Source organism: Coccidioides immitis (assembly GCF_000149335.2).
Source record: "Coccidioides immitis RS genomic scaffold supercont3.3, whole genome shotgun sequence".
Classification (NCBI taxonomy): domain Eukaryota; kingdom Fungi; phylum Ascomycota; class Eurotiomycetes; order Onygenales; family Onygenaceae; genus Coccidioides; species Coccidioides immitis.
In genome coordinates this window covers 514,667-529,907 of record NW_004504308.1, presented here as the reverse complement: position 1 = coordinate 529,907, position 15,241 = coordinate 514,667, and the positions used below count along the sequence as shown (strand labels likewise).

The following is a 15,241-nucleotide window of genomic DNA, read 5'->3' as shown; positions in this document are numbered from 1 at the left end:
CTCAGCAGGATTTGGTGCTAGCAGGAGGGCCACGATTCTTGCCCTGAAGACCACATTTTTGTGATCGTGACTCTGGGTAAATGACTTAACACCCTCTTTGCGCTTGCCATCGAGCTGATCATTCAGAGTTGAAGCATGCCTGACATGGCAAACAGGACTGATATTCTTGAAGGGCCCGAGCTTCAACTTGCAAGGGAGAAAGAAGGAAGTTTATTGGGAATCGCCAGGATCAGCCTTGAGCACCTGAGGTTCGAGGAGAATGATGGGATTGGAACCCGCAGCGTCGCAAGCGATGCAGGAAAGAAGCAGGTGAAGCGCCTGCTGGCCCGATTCAAAAGGGACCGGTGTCGTCGACTCAATCCCGACTACTGGATTGAAGCTGTCATATCACCTGATACACTCCGGCAAATTTTGAACTACAATTCTCTTGAGAGCCTGCAGCCTGGTACTTTTCCCTTCCTCGAATTACGGCCTGAGTGGACTGTTCTGTGCCTACAAGGGCGCATACGCGCCGCTGCGGCAGCTGAGTGGCTAGAGCCCGATGACAGATGGTGGATAATTAAATTCTATGATTCGACACGCCTCTCCAACGAAACGCAAAGAAGTCTTCGAGAATTCCACGATGTATCAGAGGAATTGACCAGCGGGGAAATATATCGAAACATACTGCATTATAGCCACATGCCGAACCCTAACGCAGTTGGAGAATGGAAAACTCGAGGCACGGAAGGCTTCCAGCGAGATCTTAAGCAACTGCAGAAGAGCGCTATTGATCGCCCTCTTCGCGAGGCTTTGGAAGAGCTAAAATTCTTCCCAGGGCTGTGGTCAACCTACCTTAACCTGCATCGGCTGCTCCCAATGCGTGTTCCGGAAGTAGGTAGCTCACCCGCCGCTTATTGACCCCATAGGCTCACTGACCTTGTAGGAGTTAGCGAACTATCTCAAGCACATCAAAGCTGTGATGACCATAATCACAAATGGCAGGCCAGAGATACTGGACGCCCAGACTGTTACGCAACTCGAGGGGCGTTCTCCATTCTGGTCAAGAGCAGACGCTAACCACATTGATATGGTTTTCGATGAGGGTCTCGTATTTCCAGACGTCATTTCTACACCTGAATATGAAATACTCCGCGAGAGAGTCAAAAGTATTAGGTGCATCATTCCATCACTTCGCACTTTCCATGAAGACTGTAAATACCTAGAGCCCATGGTGAAACTGGTGAGGAGGTTACTGTCGCCAAAATGGAAAGGCACGGTGAAGCATGGTATGAAGCGGCGATATTCTCCCCCAGCCGGCGACAGTTTTCCAATCCAGACTACAGTGGGTTACCGATCTGAGCGCCGACAAGCTCCAGGCTATGGATTTTGGTCCGCCTACCGGCAGGTATTCCTCGCCTCAATGCGTGAATTTTTTGGGTTAGTCCCAAACTTTAAACCCTTGAAAATGCACAAGGTCCCTATGCACATGCAGCAACCGGAAGCCAGTGTTCTCTGGACCCGGTTCAGAGAGGTGGTCAGCACTGTCGGGTTCAGTGTCCCACGCATTGACCATGGTGCGCATCTGGTCCCAATCAATTGGGGTGGAGATAACCGCGGCCAATACCCTGCCCCGTCTCTGACCAATAATCATCATGCCGATTGGCGCTTGTCTTCTCGGTGTGGAATGACGGATGGGACCTCCTTTTTTATGGATAAGGAGTATTTATTCCTTGACAATATATATTCTACTCCTAGAGACGAACCACAGGACGACCTTACATCTTTTGCAGTAAAAAGAGACATGTTTATCGCCTTCTTCCCTCCTTTTGAGGAGGAGTACATGACAAGCCACGCACAGCCTCATTTCAACTTGCGGATTCCCAGGAATCCCCAGACAAGTAGTGGTGAACAGCCATCTGTGGGTAGTTCCTTATCAAGCTTGGTCCCTAGAACAAGAGAAACCCGGCCAGAAGACGCAGGGATGGAAGGTACAACCACAGCACCGCTGCTGCCTTTGGGCCCACAGACAGAGACTGGAATCTTGCCGGATGCCCCCTCGAGCTTGCACGCCAGGACAGAAAGATTACAGCTGCCTAACACACAGGACACTGGAATCTTGCTGGATGCACCCAGCTTGCACGCCAGAACAGAAAGATTACAGCTGCCTAACACACAGGACACTGGAATCTTGCCGGATGCCCCCTCGAGCTTGCATGCCAGGACAGAAAGCTTACAGCTGCCTAACACACAGGACACTGGAATCTTGCCGGATGCCCCCTCGAGCTTGCATGCCAGGACAGAAAGCTTACAGCTGCCTAACACACAGGACACTGGAATCTTGCTGGATGCACCCAGCTTGCACGCCAGAACAGAAAGATTACAGCTGCCTAACACACAGGACACTGGAATCTTGCTGGATGCCCCCTCGAGCTTGCACGCCAGGACAGAAAGCTTACAGCTGCCTAACACACAGGACACTGGAATCTTGCTGGATGCACCCAGCTTGCACGCCAGAACAGAAAGATTACAGCTGGCTAGCACAGAGAATGCTCACCCCACCCCTCAGCAGAATCCAATCTCAGAAACAACCGCTGTACTCCAACTCAGTCCCAGCGCAATGGCAGGAAGCACACAAGCTTCTACACCAGCTATCATTGAACAGTCCTCTTACAAATGCGCTGTTCAACTCAATGCTTCAAATCTAAATGGATTTGTAACGGCATTCCAAAGGCAAGACCCAAGACAATATGGGTGCATTCTCGATCTCACAACACTCCAAGCCCAATGCATAATGCACCAGAGTACCGAGACTATTAACCTGACAGTAGGGCCACTTCTGGATCAGGAGATGACTTGGTTTGCTTCGGTAAGATCTTGTCTTTCCATAATACCGAAGACTCATCTCCCAGATGCTCTTCGCGCGGGGGAGTTAGTTGCAATGGGGCATATCCGAACACAACCATTTTGCCAGGATATCATCTCGCCTCAACTTTCCGACTTTACTTCATATTTGCCGGTTTTTAAGGATGGTAGTTGGGAGTTGCAGCGGCACGAATGTGAGGTTGAATTATAATGATATCTAGCCATGTAACTCCCCGAACTGTGCGCCCAAAATACCATGCGTGAATGCTAGGCTTCCAATGCTTAGGTTATAGAATTGACAGGCAAACATGCTGCTCCTTCAATCTCTGCAGTTTATAGAACTTATACACGAAAAAAAGTCCACCACAAATGATGGTAGAAGATCCCGTCAGAACAACCGCTACAATTGCTGTAGCAGACCAGTGCCCCGCACGGGCAGTGTAAATGTTGATTATTGTAGCTGTTAAACCTGCTGATGCGTTCAAAAACCCCGGGCTGGGGATAGCTGTTAGCACGCTTGAGAGACTCGGTGACGACTCGTACTGACATGAACAACTGGCTAATCAACCAAAGAAAGTTTCCCCTCTGCTTCCAGGCCAGCCAAGAGATTCCAGACCAGCCAGTAATAAACAACAAGCATGCTGCAGCCAAAAAAGGTGGATTCTGGACAATGTGGAGGTCTTGAAGTGACTCTCCTGAGGCTTTCAAGTAAGCCTGCAGTGCTTGAGAGATGGGAAGTGACTTGAAGGACCCAGGAATGACAAGGTAGCCAATTAGAAGTATAAAATTAAATATCTGTGCGAATAGACCATATCTCCAGAATATCTGGTCTAGATCCAGTAGCATTCGAACATAGGGACTGTGGCTGTCCATGGTTACTCCTACAACCGTCAGCTGGATTGTGCAGCAATCCAAGATATATAACATTTGGGAGACACCATGAGTTTAATCCATGGCAATACTCCCCGCATGTTACTTGGCCTGAGAGAAGAATGTGTTTAGTTCAAACAAAAAGCTTGTTGATTGTTTCTCAAAAGGGGATAGTAACTATATTAGCAATATAATCTCTGTGGATTATCGAAAGAACTTTGTTTAAACCAGTATTTCCCAACCCCAACAAAATACCAGGGTCCAAATTCATTGGAGCCTTTCCGGAACACCGAACTGACATGCTTTAAAAGGCTGTCAGAACAGTCATTAACTGAGGATGAATCACTTGCTTTGCCCAACATTTTATCAAGTGTTGACTCTGCTTCCTCAGGGTCATCAAACTGCATAGGGTGCACCCAACAATTCTCTGAAATAGAGCACAGATACTCATACTCTTTGTGCTGTGAGCAGAACCGTTCCTTAATGGGTGGAAGATCTGCTGTCCACAAGTTGTTCATCCAGCGTGCGTTGATGTTGTAATCTATATCCTCAATTTGTCCATCATCAAGGAGTATCTGGCCAGCCAGGACTTTGTCGGCTTGTGGTTCATAAGAGAGAGCTCCCCTACAGAGTGGGGTTTCTTCTGCAACAGGTGCGATGTCACCTGGACTACATTAGTAAGATCATCATGAGAGAACAGCAACTTACCCTCATTAGGAACTATAGATTGCATACCAACTGAGATTCGCCCACAGCCTCCCCTGAGGCAAGAAAACTTATCCCCAGATACAGTGCGCTGATTTTCAAGATTTGTTAACATCCCAGCTTTGCGTTGTCAGCTCGCATTCAGATGCAATGTGCGTACATTGCACAACAGAGGATCGTACTAATGCTCACCACTAGATTTCAGCTGGGTTTTTGACAGAAATTTGCAGGTTTCCTCCGCAGTGGGTGTGGGTTCACCTGTGACGTGTTAGTGCGATGGAAATGACATGCAACGATGACCTACCATCACCATTTAGACTTGGATTTTCTTTAGAAGTAGATTTTGCACGACTTGAAAACATAGAGCGGACTTGTTTTGCTGCAGGTGAGCAGTTGGGTGAAGTGGGGAACTGGTGAGGCTTGCGCGTGCGATTGGGAATAGAGGCATGATGAGGTTTGCCAACAGCAACCTTCCCTGAACGTAGGCGCCTTCCATTTTCGTGCTGTTTGCTTCGTGTGATTGCCATGGCCGAATTGTGATAGTGTGTCTCACAGTCCGCGAATGCAAAAGAAAGAGAAATGGAAAGCAAAGTCCAAGTGGGCTGTCGCCCGTATTTATAGCCATACTTGAGGGTCCAACCACCTGACTTTCCCCCTCCTTTGCCAGCCCCTACCATAGCGCGGCCAACGTATCATATTAAGATCTCCATCGACGGACGGCTGGCTGCGGAAGAGCTGTCGAAATCCCCCGGCTTTGCACTTCATAGTGTAAATTTAGTAAGACTTGGAGCCGGTTGGCTAAGAATCCGGAAAGATGGAAGAATAGGCAGAATAGGAAGCAACACATCTGCTGTTGTGGTTAGAAAGCTACCTGGAGGAAAGGCCATATAGCAAACAAACCCTGCGAGGCTGCTAACAAGAGATCTTCGGGTGCTGCAGTCACTCGCCAGGAAAGCTCTCGAAACTCCAGCTACAAGTCCAGCTGTTTACTTATCATGCTGCAAAGACTGCTGTTGCAGGTGGCCGGGCGTCTCCCGTGCAGACAAAATGTATGAGGGAGCTCGTGCACCTGAAACCAGCCATTAGAAATCCGTTAATTGTACAATATGAGGAGGCCTTACGTTTAAAGCACTTTGTCCCACCACTGGAAATGCTTGGATCTCGGCAATATCCTGGATTGAGCCCAGTCAAAACTTTCGGACTTGTCTTTAGCGAGCTCAGCATAGACTTTGATGAGATGATGGAAACTAGGAGAGGCAGTAGTTTATATCACTTGAGTTGAACTCATGTGTAACACGGCAAAACAAAATTTGTTTTTCTCTATACAAGTGGACAAGGGATCAAAGTAAAATCAAGCACAATTTGTACTGTTCTTCCAATCTTGTTTGCCGTGTTCTTTTTATCAAAAATAATCACGAGGCACAAGGGTGAAATGGCGCCGGGCCTTGTCACGTGCCAGTCAGATGACATAGGATCTTGGTTATGTTCCTCTCCTCCTCACTATGACCTTGGTAGCCTGCAGTATTCCTATGATTCTACCACTGTTATACAGCCAATCTATGTGGTAATTGGTGTTTCCTGACACATTGGTGGTTAGGATCAAGTTAGGAGATGCATGGGGCTCTTTTAATTGTACCACTATTCTACCCATTCTGAAGGCTGTACCGGTGATATATCTCGAACCAAGAGCAGCGCGATGCACAGGAAAATGCCTTAATTTGAGGGAGAGTGAATGATATCAAAACATGGATAGCCCTTCAATCTAATTCCTCTGTCTTCGGGTTAAATCTTGTCCAATTCGCTGGGCTCTCTCCTGGGATGCTACCATGCGAGCCCTCAGTCTGTCTTCATACGAAACACCAAACAGTGCTTGCAATGCCTGTTCAGTGGTTGTTGCGCCTGAGCCAGGAGCCATTGCTTCGGCGATCATCTTCTCTCCCTCTCGAGAACCAAGCGTCTGTAGAATATTCGAACGAGAACCAGCAACTTCCGTATAAACACCCCCGATATGGTGGTAAAAGCCGCAAATCACAAATGGTAACCGTTGTTTAGTTGGGTCCCAGGTACCGACCGCAACAAAGTTTATCCCATAGTCTCCAGCATCTCTGAGATTATGACGCAGTGCCTTCCACCCGTCGGTTTTGACATGGGGGACCCCCTCTTCATTTGCTGCGTCTACGACAGCCCGGCCTCCCGCCTCTCCTTGGGTAAGAAGGGAAAGACTACCGTTGGCGTGTTCAGCGACAACACGGCCGTTGTCTCCAAACTTTTGAAGACATACAATCCTCCTTCCATCGGCTGTGTAGCCAGGTGAAATCCTCCGATTGACCCTGCGCCGCGGGAGAGCGATGGCTTGCGTACGTGAGTGTTGCGCCGGAACATGGGTATCATAACCTTGTGTCTGACGACTGATATTGGTTAGATTTTATCTCTCCACTATGCATCAGGGGAACATACCAGTGTGGGCATGCTAATCCATGGAGACCGAGTCTTGACATATTGCCTATCTGGTTGGCCCAGGTATTCAAGCAACTTGTGTGAAAGCCAGCCCGACAGCACCGACAAACAGAACGACTCTCTCCAATATTCTCTTGACATATGGGGCACTGCCCAGGGGTGGGAGATCGCCCCCGGTCAGCATTAGATGCATTGTTCTGTGGTGAATTGTTGTTCTGCAGTGGATTGCTGTTCTGTGGTGGATTGTTGTTCTGATTGCTGTTCTGTAGCGGATTGTTTTCCTGATTGTTGTTCTGCAGTGGATTGTTGTTCTGACTATTGTTCTGTGGTGGATTGCTGTTCTGTGGTGGATTGTTGCTTTGTGGTGGATTGTTGTTCTGATTGCTGTTCTGTAGCGGATTGTTTTCCTGATTGTTGTTCTGCAGTGGATTGTTGTTCTGATTATTGTTCTGTGGTGGATTGCTGTTCTGTGGTGGATTGTTGCTTTGTGGTGGATTGTTGTTCTGATTGCTGTTCTGTAGCGGATTGTTTTCCTGATTGTTGTTCTGCAGTGGATTGTTGTTCTGCAGTGGATTGTTGTTCTGCAGTGGATTGTTGTTCTGCAGTGGATTGTTGTTCTGCAGTGGATTGTTGTTCTGCAGTGGATTGTTGTTCTGATTATTGTTCTGTGGTGGATTCTGCGCCGGATTGGCAGACACCAGCCATTCTGGTATCCCAACAAGCTCAAGCCAATTTAAAAGAACGGATAAATTCTGGAAGTATCCTTGTTGATCTCCATCTTGAGCACTGCGATGAATCATATTATATAGCTCCGTGAGAGGTCGTGGATCAAAATGATGCAGGCACAAAGGGTGTAAATTTTCCCGGTTCATATGCTTAATTGTCTCCTGAAGCTTTTGCCACTCTTCTGTCAAGTTTGAATAAGCTTGGTGCTTCTGTTCCTCACTATGAAACAGAGAATCCCAGTATGCTTTCAAGTAAGGGGTAAGTTTCATCCATAGTGGCTTCCAATAGTTGTTTTCGTCTTCGGCATATTCGCCTTCGGCAGTCGGTGGTTTCTCAGCCCAACCGGAGGGCACTTGTAAGGCTTCAACTATGATTTTCAGGGAGCTAGGAGGAACTCCCTTAACCCACGCTTCCTGCAAGATATCATAGGGAATTTTGCCCAAATCAGCTGCAAGATGCCTCGCCTTATTCTTTGCCTCAAGGCCCTGGTTGATGTAATTTAACTGTTGTGTAGCTTCCATGGCGCCGTCCATGTTGTCTTCAGACACACATTGAAAGAACTTTTGAACAAAATTTGTGGCTTGAGCATGTGCGTCTCGATGATATTGTGCTAATGGCTCTCTGAGACGCCCAACGTTGACCCTTGTCAGAGCCTCCCATATGTCAGGAAAATCCTGTATAATGAATTTCTCGGCTTCCCTCAGCCCTATCAATCTTGTTAGTACAAATGATATAACTCTCAAAAGATCCAGCACCCACTTGCTAGAGCACTTTGCTGCTGTTCTTGATGTGCTGGAAACCAAAACCAGTCTAAATTAAGCAGATTTTGAAGCAAGCTTATAGCAATTGCAATGTCGCTCGCGGTTGCTCCCGGTTCTAGTCCAAGCAGGTCAAGGTAAGAACTTGCTGGTATTTCAATGATGTAGTTTGCAATGGTAATCTTGTCCACATATGAAAAAGTCAGGGCTTGCTTCAGATAAAGACGTTGCTGCTCCGCAGAGGCAATTAAATCATCGAATGAAGAGCTGCTAGAACTTTTGCCTTGAGATGCGCCAGGCAAACCCAAGGCATTGTGGCTGACATTGTCTCCAAGGGGATTGCTGGAACTTTGGCCTGTATCAGCGCTAGGGCTTTGGCTCTGAGATATACTGAGTGAATTTCTCAAGGCGTTGAACCTGTTAGTGAGTGGAACTTGACCCAGATTCGTTTTGGGAGTGCTAGAAGTTCTGCCATGAGATCCGACACTGTCTCCAAGGGGGTCGCTGGAACTTTGGCCTGTATCAGCGCTAGGGCTTTGGCTCTGAGAGATACTGGGTGAATTTCTCAAGGCGTTGAACCTGTTAGTGAGTGGAACTTGACCCAGATTCGTTTTGGGAGTGCTAGAAGTTCCGCCATGAGATGCACCAGGCAAACCCAAGGCAAGGGGGTCGCTGGAACTTTGGCCTTGAATCCGTTGATATGCGGCATGAATTTCATCCTCGATTTTGGGATCGTAAACCTCCTCGTAATCGCTAAGTTCAGATGATGATGAGATGGACATAGTTTCCGTCGCTGGTTGTTTTCCTTTTCCTTTCCCTTTCCCTTTTCCTTTTCCTTTTCCTTTTCCTTTTCCTTTTGCCATTTTGCTAGGTATGAGTGACTTGAGTGCAGAGGAGTTTCGACCAGCGAAAAAAAAAACGCAGGAATAAGCCACCAAACTTTCAAAAGAATATCAGGATTAACTTAGGTTGATGCAAATGTTTAAATCCTTCCAGAAGATGGGCTTCGGGGCGTTATTTGTAGCAAACGCGGTAGACCACAATGCCATGTTGGTATATCATGGTAGACCATGAACCCGAGGTCATGGTTCGATGGCCATGATTTAGGGTCATGCTGCCAGCCGGGCATCGAATTTAAATAGCGATAGATGAGGATTGATAGAGTGAGGTGCACCAATTCTCCTAGTTCTTCCAGGTTAAGCTGTATGACCATGTTGGTTCCTGTTATTATTTCACTCCTATGCAGTATAATCTGCAGCCATGCTGTAGAGGTGAAGTAAGTCAAGTCACAGTCGCAATAGGGTTCGTCAACTAAGCTTAGTGGACTTAACTAGCGTTGGCCAATCCGTTTCTATTGATACGCTCAAGCAGAACCAGCCAAATACACATGAGGTGTACGTCGGCGGCTACAAGACTTTTGGATTTGAACCCAATCGCCTAAATGCCAACATTGGAGATCTCGTGATCTTCAAGTTTCACGGGTTGAACCACACTTTGACAGAGTCAAGCCTGGACAATCCCTGCAAACCACTGCAGCAATTTGACTCTGGCTTTCATCAATTCAATCCATCAAATCGTTCGGGGTTGATGATTTCATTCGTGGTCAATTCGCTAGAACCCCGCTGGTTCTTTTGCCGGCAGATCGATCCCACATCCCACTGCCATGCTGGGATGGTGTTTGCTCTTAATCCTGGAGATCACATGGGGGAATTCTTAATCAATGCTAAGGGAGAGCAAAAGGTGGTCACCACTGTCATCACACGGTCAACCACATCATGGATTACTGCGGCAACTGTTGGGGCGACGACAGGGCCGCCACCTCTCCCAGCCACCTGTCACTGTTCTCCCACCTGGGCTCTTTCAGGGAGCTGGCATCGCTCAATGGCCGTCAGTAGTGGAACCGGACCTTGGCCAACTGCAACTGCGTCTGCCTTCTCAATGCCCCGATCTATCCCCTCACTGCCCTTCACATCTGGTACTGAGAAAGTTCTGCTTATTTCCTTCCCTCTCCAAATTTTGCTTGGTCTAGCTGTTACGTTTTATCAGCTACTTTGAGACTTGAAGCGTTGCTGGTCAACCGCAGCATCAATTAAGCATATCAATTGGTTTCGAACTTGGGACTGGTTATGAGTACTCCATTGTTCAATGGTAATAAATTTTGTTATGTTTGATTCACTAGGCTATTAGCTAGGAGTAAAATGTTGAGCTTTCTGAGATGTTCGATCAAACGGGCTTGCTGGCTTGGAAGGGGTAACCTTGATTGGCCAGGGAGTTTCTAGCGCTATTTTGGTGACAATGAGAGTCTTACATCTAATAAGGTAGTTCACCACTAAACGAGCCACACCACTAAACGAGCCAAATTTCGCCAAATGCTCCACGCAACGAATTTATTAAATATCTCAACAACCAGATCTTTATTATTAAATAGCTATTAAATATTAAATAAATGTATTCTTTAAAGCATAGAAATTAGTATAGTTAGGAAAATAAACGGGTGGACGGCCTAATATTACGGCCAGAGCGAGAGATTCGGGGGGTAGATAGGAAAGAATTCAAAGGAATGTCAACAGTAGATTTCTCGGCTAGGGAGCCTAATGCCTTGCTAGGGATGCTTGTAGAGCTCTTACTTCCCCTTTTGGAAGGTTGTATAGGCTCTCCGCGATGAGGCTCTTTAGTAGGGGAGTCCTTCCGACGGCGCTTTGAAGCCGGCGCTTGAAGCCCTGACTGCCGGCGTTTATTAGCATGTTCAACCGCCCGTTTTTCCTTCTCTGCTAGTTGTAAAGCCTTCTTCTCCTCACGAGCAACACGTTGTGCCTCTCTTTGTCTAGCATGTTTGATTTTTTCGGCCTCTTGTTGCTCCCGGGCCTTTTTACGGGCATCCTCCCGTTCAATCCGCCTTTTTTCAACATCCCTAGCAGCCTGCTCCTTTTGAAGCTCCTGTTGAAGTTTTGCCTCTTGTGTTTGAGCAATTTTATCAGCTTTTTCAGCCTCTATTTCATCCAGGCGCTCGCGTGCCTTAAGAACTTTTGTTGGAGACCAGAACTGCGCTTGACTAGGATTATCCCTATTGAGTAGGCCTAGGGGCTTGCCTCGCTTGCGGCGTTGCTTCTCCATCACTAGAGTTGATCTTAGCTGCTGATTCTCATGTTCCAGCAGTTCATTACGAAGAGCAAACTGCTCACTGGCTTGGATAACCCGTCCAATGCTCTGTGAATTTAGGCTGTGCCGGAGACGTATACCCTTGATCTCTTGTCGGAGCTGGTGCATATTGCTAGGAATAGGAGGTTTAACTGGCAGTGTAGAGGCTTGAGCAGTTTCAAATCGGTGTAGTTGACGTTGAGGATCCAGAGGATTAATCCCAGTCTTTGCAAAGCCAGCAAGTATATTTTCAACTGTCAAAGCCTTCTTCCAAGCCACATTGAATAGTCTCCAGAAATCCCTTTTTGTCATTCGAATATAGCCCATTCCTTGATGTAGTAGTGCTTCCAGCTCATTGGAATATGCCTTGCCCAGCGGCCCAAAGATTCCAACATCAAGAGGTTGCAAACGGTGGGTTGAATGCGGCGGGAGGATCATAAGGAGGATCTTTTCACGGTCAGCGTATTCGATAAATTTCATATTTATATGGGAGGAATGGCCATCTAGTAGAAGCAGATGTCTTCCTCGGCCAGCTTGTTCCTTAGTATGCTGATTGAAAACCCGTTTCAACCACTCCAGTCCATATTCATCATTGCTCCAACCATTTGTTGAAGCTGCAAAGTAGGCCCATTCGCTTCCATCATAATCATCTAGCCATGTATCCTGGAGATCTCGCGATTCGCCCTGGTAAATAAGAGCTGGAGGTAGTGCAATTCCTTCAGCAGAGACTGAGCAGAGCAATGAGAGGAATTCCCGACTACCATCCTGGGTGGTGGCATTCTTTCCAGCTTGTAGGGCTTCAATAGAGACTAATCGCTTTGAGGCATGGCAGGAGCCTAGGAGGAATCCTTTTTCATCAAAGTTGTAGATGTTTGAGGGCTCAAGATTATATTGATCAATTTTCTGCTCCAACTACTCCATAAGTAGTAGTCAAATAGTTAGCCAGCATCAACAACTGCAATTGCAAGTAATCAAATAAATCATCAAATTACAAGCATATAGAAGTGCTTAAAGCACTGATAGTTATCTGCTACCTGCCTATTTTGATCAATTGCTTTGAGATAAATGCATTTGATCTTGTCATTATGCCGCTCGCGAAATCGATTAACCCAGTTGATCCCAACATCCTCTCCTGTCATCTCTTGTACGATATTTCGTAGGATCTGAGGTGTAATGGCAAGGCCGCGGCTAGAGAGCTTGTTTATATAATTCAGGAGCTCTGCCTCCTGTATATCAGAGAGCTTTTTCTTATATCGGGAGGCTGCTTCATCCTGAGCAAGTTGCAAGCCTTTATGCCGTCGGCGCAGGGTCTCTCGGTTAACTGAGTACTTTCTCGCGGTTGCAGTGTAATTTGGGGTCTCTTGCGATTCAAGATCTTCAATTGCAAGCCTAATTGAGGCGTTGTTGACCATGTTGTCGCATATTGAATGTTGAACGTTGGAGGAATTTTGGTGGTGGAAGATTTGGCTCGTTTAGTGGTGTGGCTCGCTTAGTGGTGAACTACCTTACTCTGTATGGAGTAGGCCTAGTGGAAAAAGGCGCTGGATTCGATTTACGTCGGGGGTAGCCCAGTCACATGACTTTTCATACTGGTCAAACCTTGATTGGAGGAAGGAAGGAGTGGCTACACAGTGGAATTCTCATTTATATACTCCGTACATTTAATGACACCAAAAGAAAACTCAACAGGAAAAAGGGTTAATGTTTAGACTCTAGCCTGAATCACCAGTGCGGTTTCGTCCATTCGCTTAGGCGCCACAGCTCGATGACTCATCAATGATTGCGTTGAGGTCGAGTGATGGTGGGGTGGAGATCTTGAACCGCTTTTGTCGAGGCCTCAGATGCTGATTTGGTTCTGGGCTCTTCCCAGCCTTTTCGTTTGGCTCATCACTCTCAAAGTCCTCAGGCGAGTAGAACTGGGTCAGTGGGAAATGCTGCTCCTGTCAAAAAGTGTGAGCTTTAAACTCATCAGCATGATGATCAATTATCCTACCACATCCTGCCTGTGCGGCGGCCATGAGCTCGTCCAGTGGGAGCTATATGTATGGTATTTTCCCGGCCCCGTGCCTTTGCAGTCCTTGATGCACACGTAGACATAGCGATTGTGCCCGATCTCGGTCCCATCCAAAAACAATTGGTTTGCTCGGATGAAGAGGCTTTCTTTCTGCCGTCGGTATCTCTCCCTGTCTGCCTTTTCTTTCTTTTTGGGATCTTTGTTTCGGAATCGTCGCCTATCAACCTTTCTCTGCCGACGTATGCTTGAGCGAGCCATTGTGTCTCTGTGTGTTGCAATGAACCGCTGTCATAAAATGGGCACATTCCATTCCTTATTATACTTAATCAGCATGGTGGCCATAGAAGATATTTTTAGATATTGCTGGTCTTTGTTGAAAATATCCGTCGGCGCTTCGATGCTCACTCCCTGGCACTAGAGTCACTTATTGGAACCATGGCCTTCATCACCCTATGGCATAGACCATGATCCGCAATCCATGGTTTCTGGTACTCTTCTTATACCAAAGATGTTCTGCTGCCCCAACATGGCAATGTAAGGACTACCATAGCCTGCATGATGAATTTCCTACAGATCTACGCGTATGTTGCAGCCGGGTTGATTGCAACAGTGTTCCTTCACCGGCGCTTTTATTATTGTCTCTCCAAGATTTTCAATGAACATCTGGTCCGTCTTTGCTTGCACTGGAGGCCCCAGCCTTACCTCATTCGCCGTTTGGGCCCCTTTGGCCCCCTCACGTCGATGAGAGTTTTCTTGCATACTTTGCACTTCGCAGTTACACTGGCTTGCAACACCCTGGGTATTAAGAGTCTCCGAGACGCCGGCAACCGAGCGGGCTCGATTGCTGTCATTCATTTTGTACCCTTGTGCCTTACGCACCAGTTCAGCTTCATGGCCGATATTTTCGGTATATCCCTACAGACTTACCGGCTGGTACATCAGGCAGTGGGACTGATGGCAGTCGTGCAGTCGGCCCTTCACGCGGTTGCTGCTTCTTGGCACACTGGGTTTCCCTGGCACGACCGGGCTTTGCGCTACGGCTCCGTGGCAGCCGCGGCAGTAGCAGTGATGTTCATAGTTGTGCTGCCGTGGATTCGCTCGCGCTCGTACGACTTCTTGATTACCGTTCACTTTCTGATGGGCGTCATCATCCTGGTCTTGCTGTGGTCGCACCTCAAACATCCTCGTGGCATCAACGCAATCTGCCTTCTCCTGGCTGGGGGTATCTTATCCTTGACATCTCTGCTCCATGTGACATGGCTTTTATTTGAGAATGTCTTTCGGCAGAGGCCATTCCCTGTGACTGACATCCTTAAGAGAGAGCGTGCAGTCGAGCTGACCTTCTGCCCGCCGCGGCCGTGGAGAATGTACCCTGGCCAGTACTGCTATCTAACGGTTCCAGGTGTGAGTTTCTGGTCCTGTCTGCAGCGCCATCCGTTCTACTTCATTTGGACCGAGGACGCGCCTGACGGGAAGGTAGCGACAGTCACGGTCCTCGTCAAGGTTAGAACCGGTTTTACACAAGCTCTATTCCTCACTCCGCACCGACACCTTCGGCTGATTATGGATGGGCCCTATGGCGGCCTGCGATGCCGAGACATCTGGGATGAGATGCAGCTGTATGATGCAGTCATATTCTTCGCAACCGATATTGGCATTTCCGGTCAGCTTCCGTATGTGCAGCAACTGCTCCGCCGCTATATAGCGGAGGAAAGCGCTGTAAACGAGC

At 47.6% G+C, this 15,241-nt stretch overlaps 5 protein-coding genes across 5 annotated transcripts; 2 read left to right on the top strand and 3 right to left on the bottom strand.

The window, feature by feature from the left end:
• Positions 1-135: 135 nt before the first annotated feature.
• Positions 136-3,055, top strand: CIMG_12218 (uncharacterized protein; the record flags this gene model as incomplete). Its single annotated transcript, XM_012358599.1, has 2 exons — positions 136-873; positions 926-3,055. 2 exons carry the CDS (start codon positions 136-138, stop codon positions 3,053-3,055), a joined length of 2,868 nt encoding a protein of 955 aa, XP_012214022.1.
• Positions 3,056-3,896: 841 nt separating this feature from the next.
• Positions 3,897-5,786, bottom strand: CIMG_08732 (uncharacterized protein; the record flags this gene model as incomplete). Its single annotated transcript, XM_001241568.2, has 6 exons — positions 5,541-5,786; positions 5,320-5,488; positions 4,730-5,266; positions 4,612-4,677; positions 4,450-4,539; positions 3,897-4,378 (listed from the first exon to the last, which is right to left on the bottom strand). Exons 3-6 carry the CDS (start codon positions 5,094-5,096, stop codon positions 3,897-3,899), a joined length of 1,005 nt encoding a protein of 334 aa, XP_001241569.2. The 5' UTR covers positions 5,097-5,266; positions 5,320-5,488; positions 5,541-5,786.
• Positions 5,787-9,571: 3,785 nt separating this feature from the next.
• Positions 9,572-10,415, top strand: CIMG_08734 (uncharacterized protein; the record flags this gene model as incomplete). Its single annotated transcript, XM_001241570.2, has 2 exons — positions 9,572-9,636; positions 9,695-10,415. 2 exons carry the CDS (start codon positions 9,572-9,574, stop codon positions 10,413-10,415), a joined length of 786 nt encoding a protein of 261 aa, XP_001241571.2.
• A 2,831-nt stretch (positions 10,416-13,246) lies between these two features.
• On the bottom strand, positions 13,247-13,770 carry CIMG_08736 (uncharacterized protein; the record flags this gene model as incomplete). Its single annotated transcript, XM_001241572.1, has 2 exons — positions 13,247-13,438; positions 13,492-13,770. 2 exons carry the CDS (start codon positions 13,768-13,770, stop codon positions 13,247-13,249), a joined length of 471 nt encoding a protein of 156 aa, XP_001241573.1.
• Positions 13,771-14,079: 309 nt separating this feature from the next.
• On the bottom strand, positions 14,080-14,694 carry CIMG_08737 (uncharacterized protein; the record flags this gene model as incomplete). The annotated part of the gene is made up of 2 exons (XM_001241573.1): positions 14,080-14,382; positions 14,440-14,694. 2 exons carry the CDS (start codon positions 14,692-14,694, stop codon positions 14,080-14,082), a joined length of 558 nt encoding a protein of 185 aa, XP_001241574.1.
• Between the last annotated feature and the right edge of the window lie 547 nt (positions 14,695-15,241).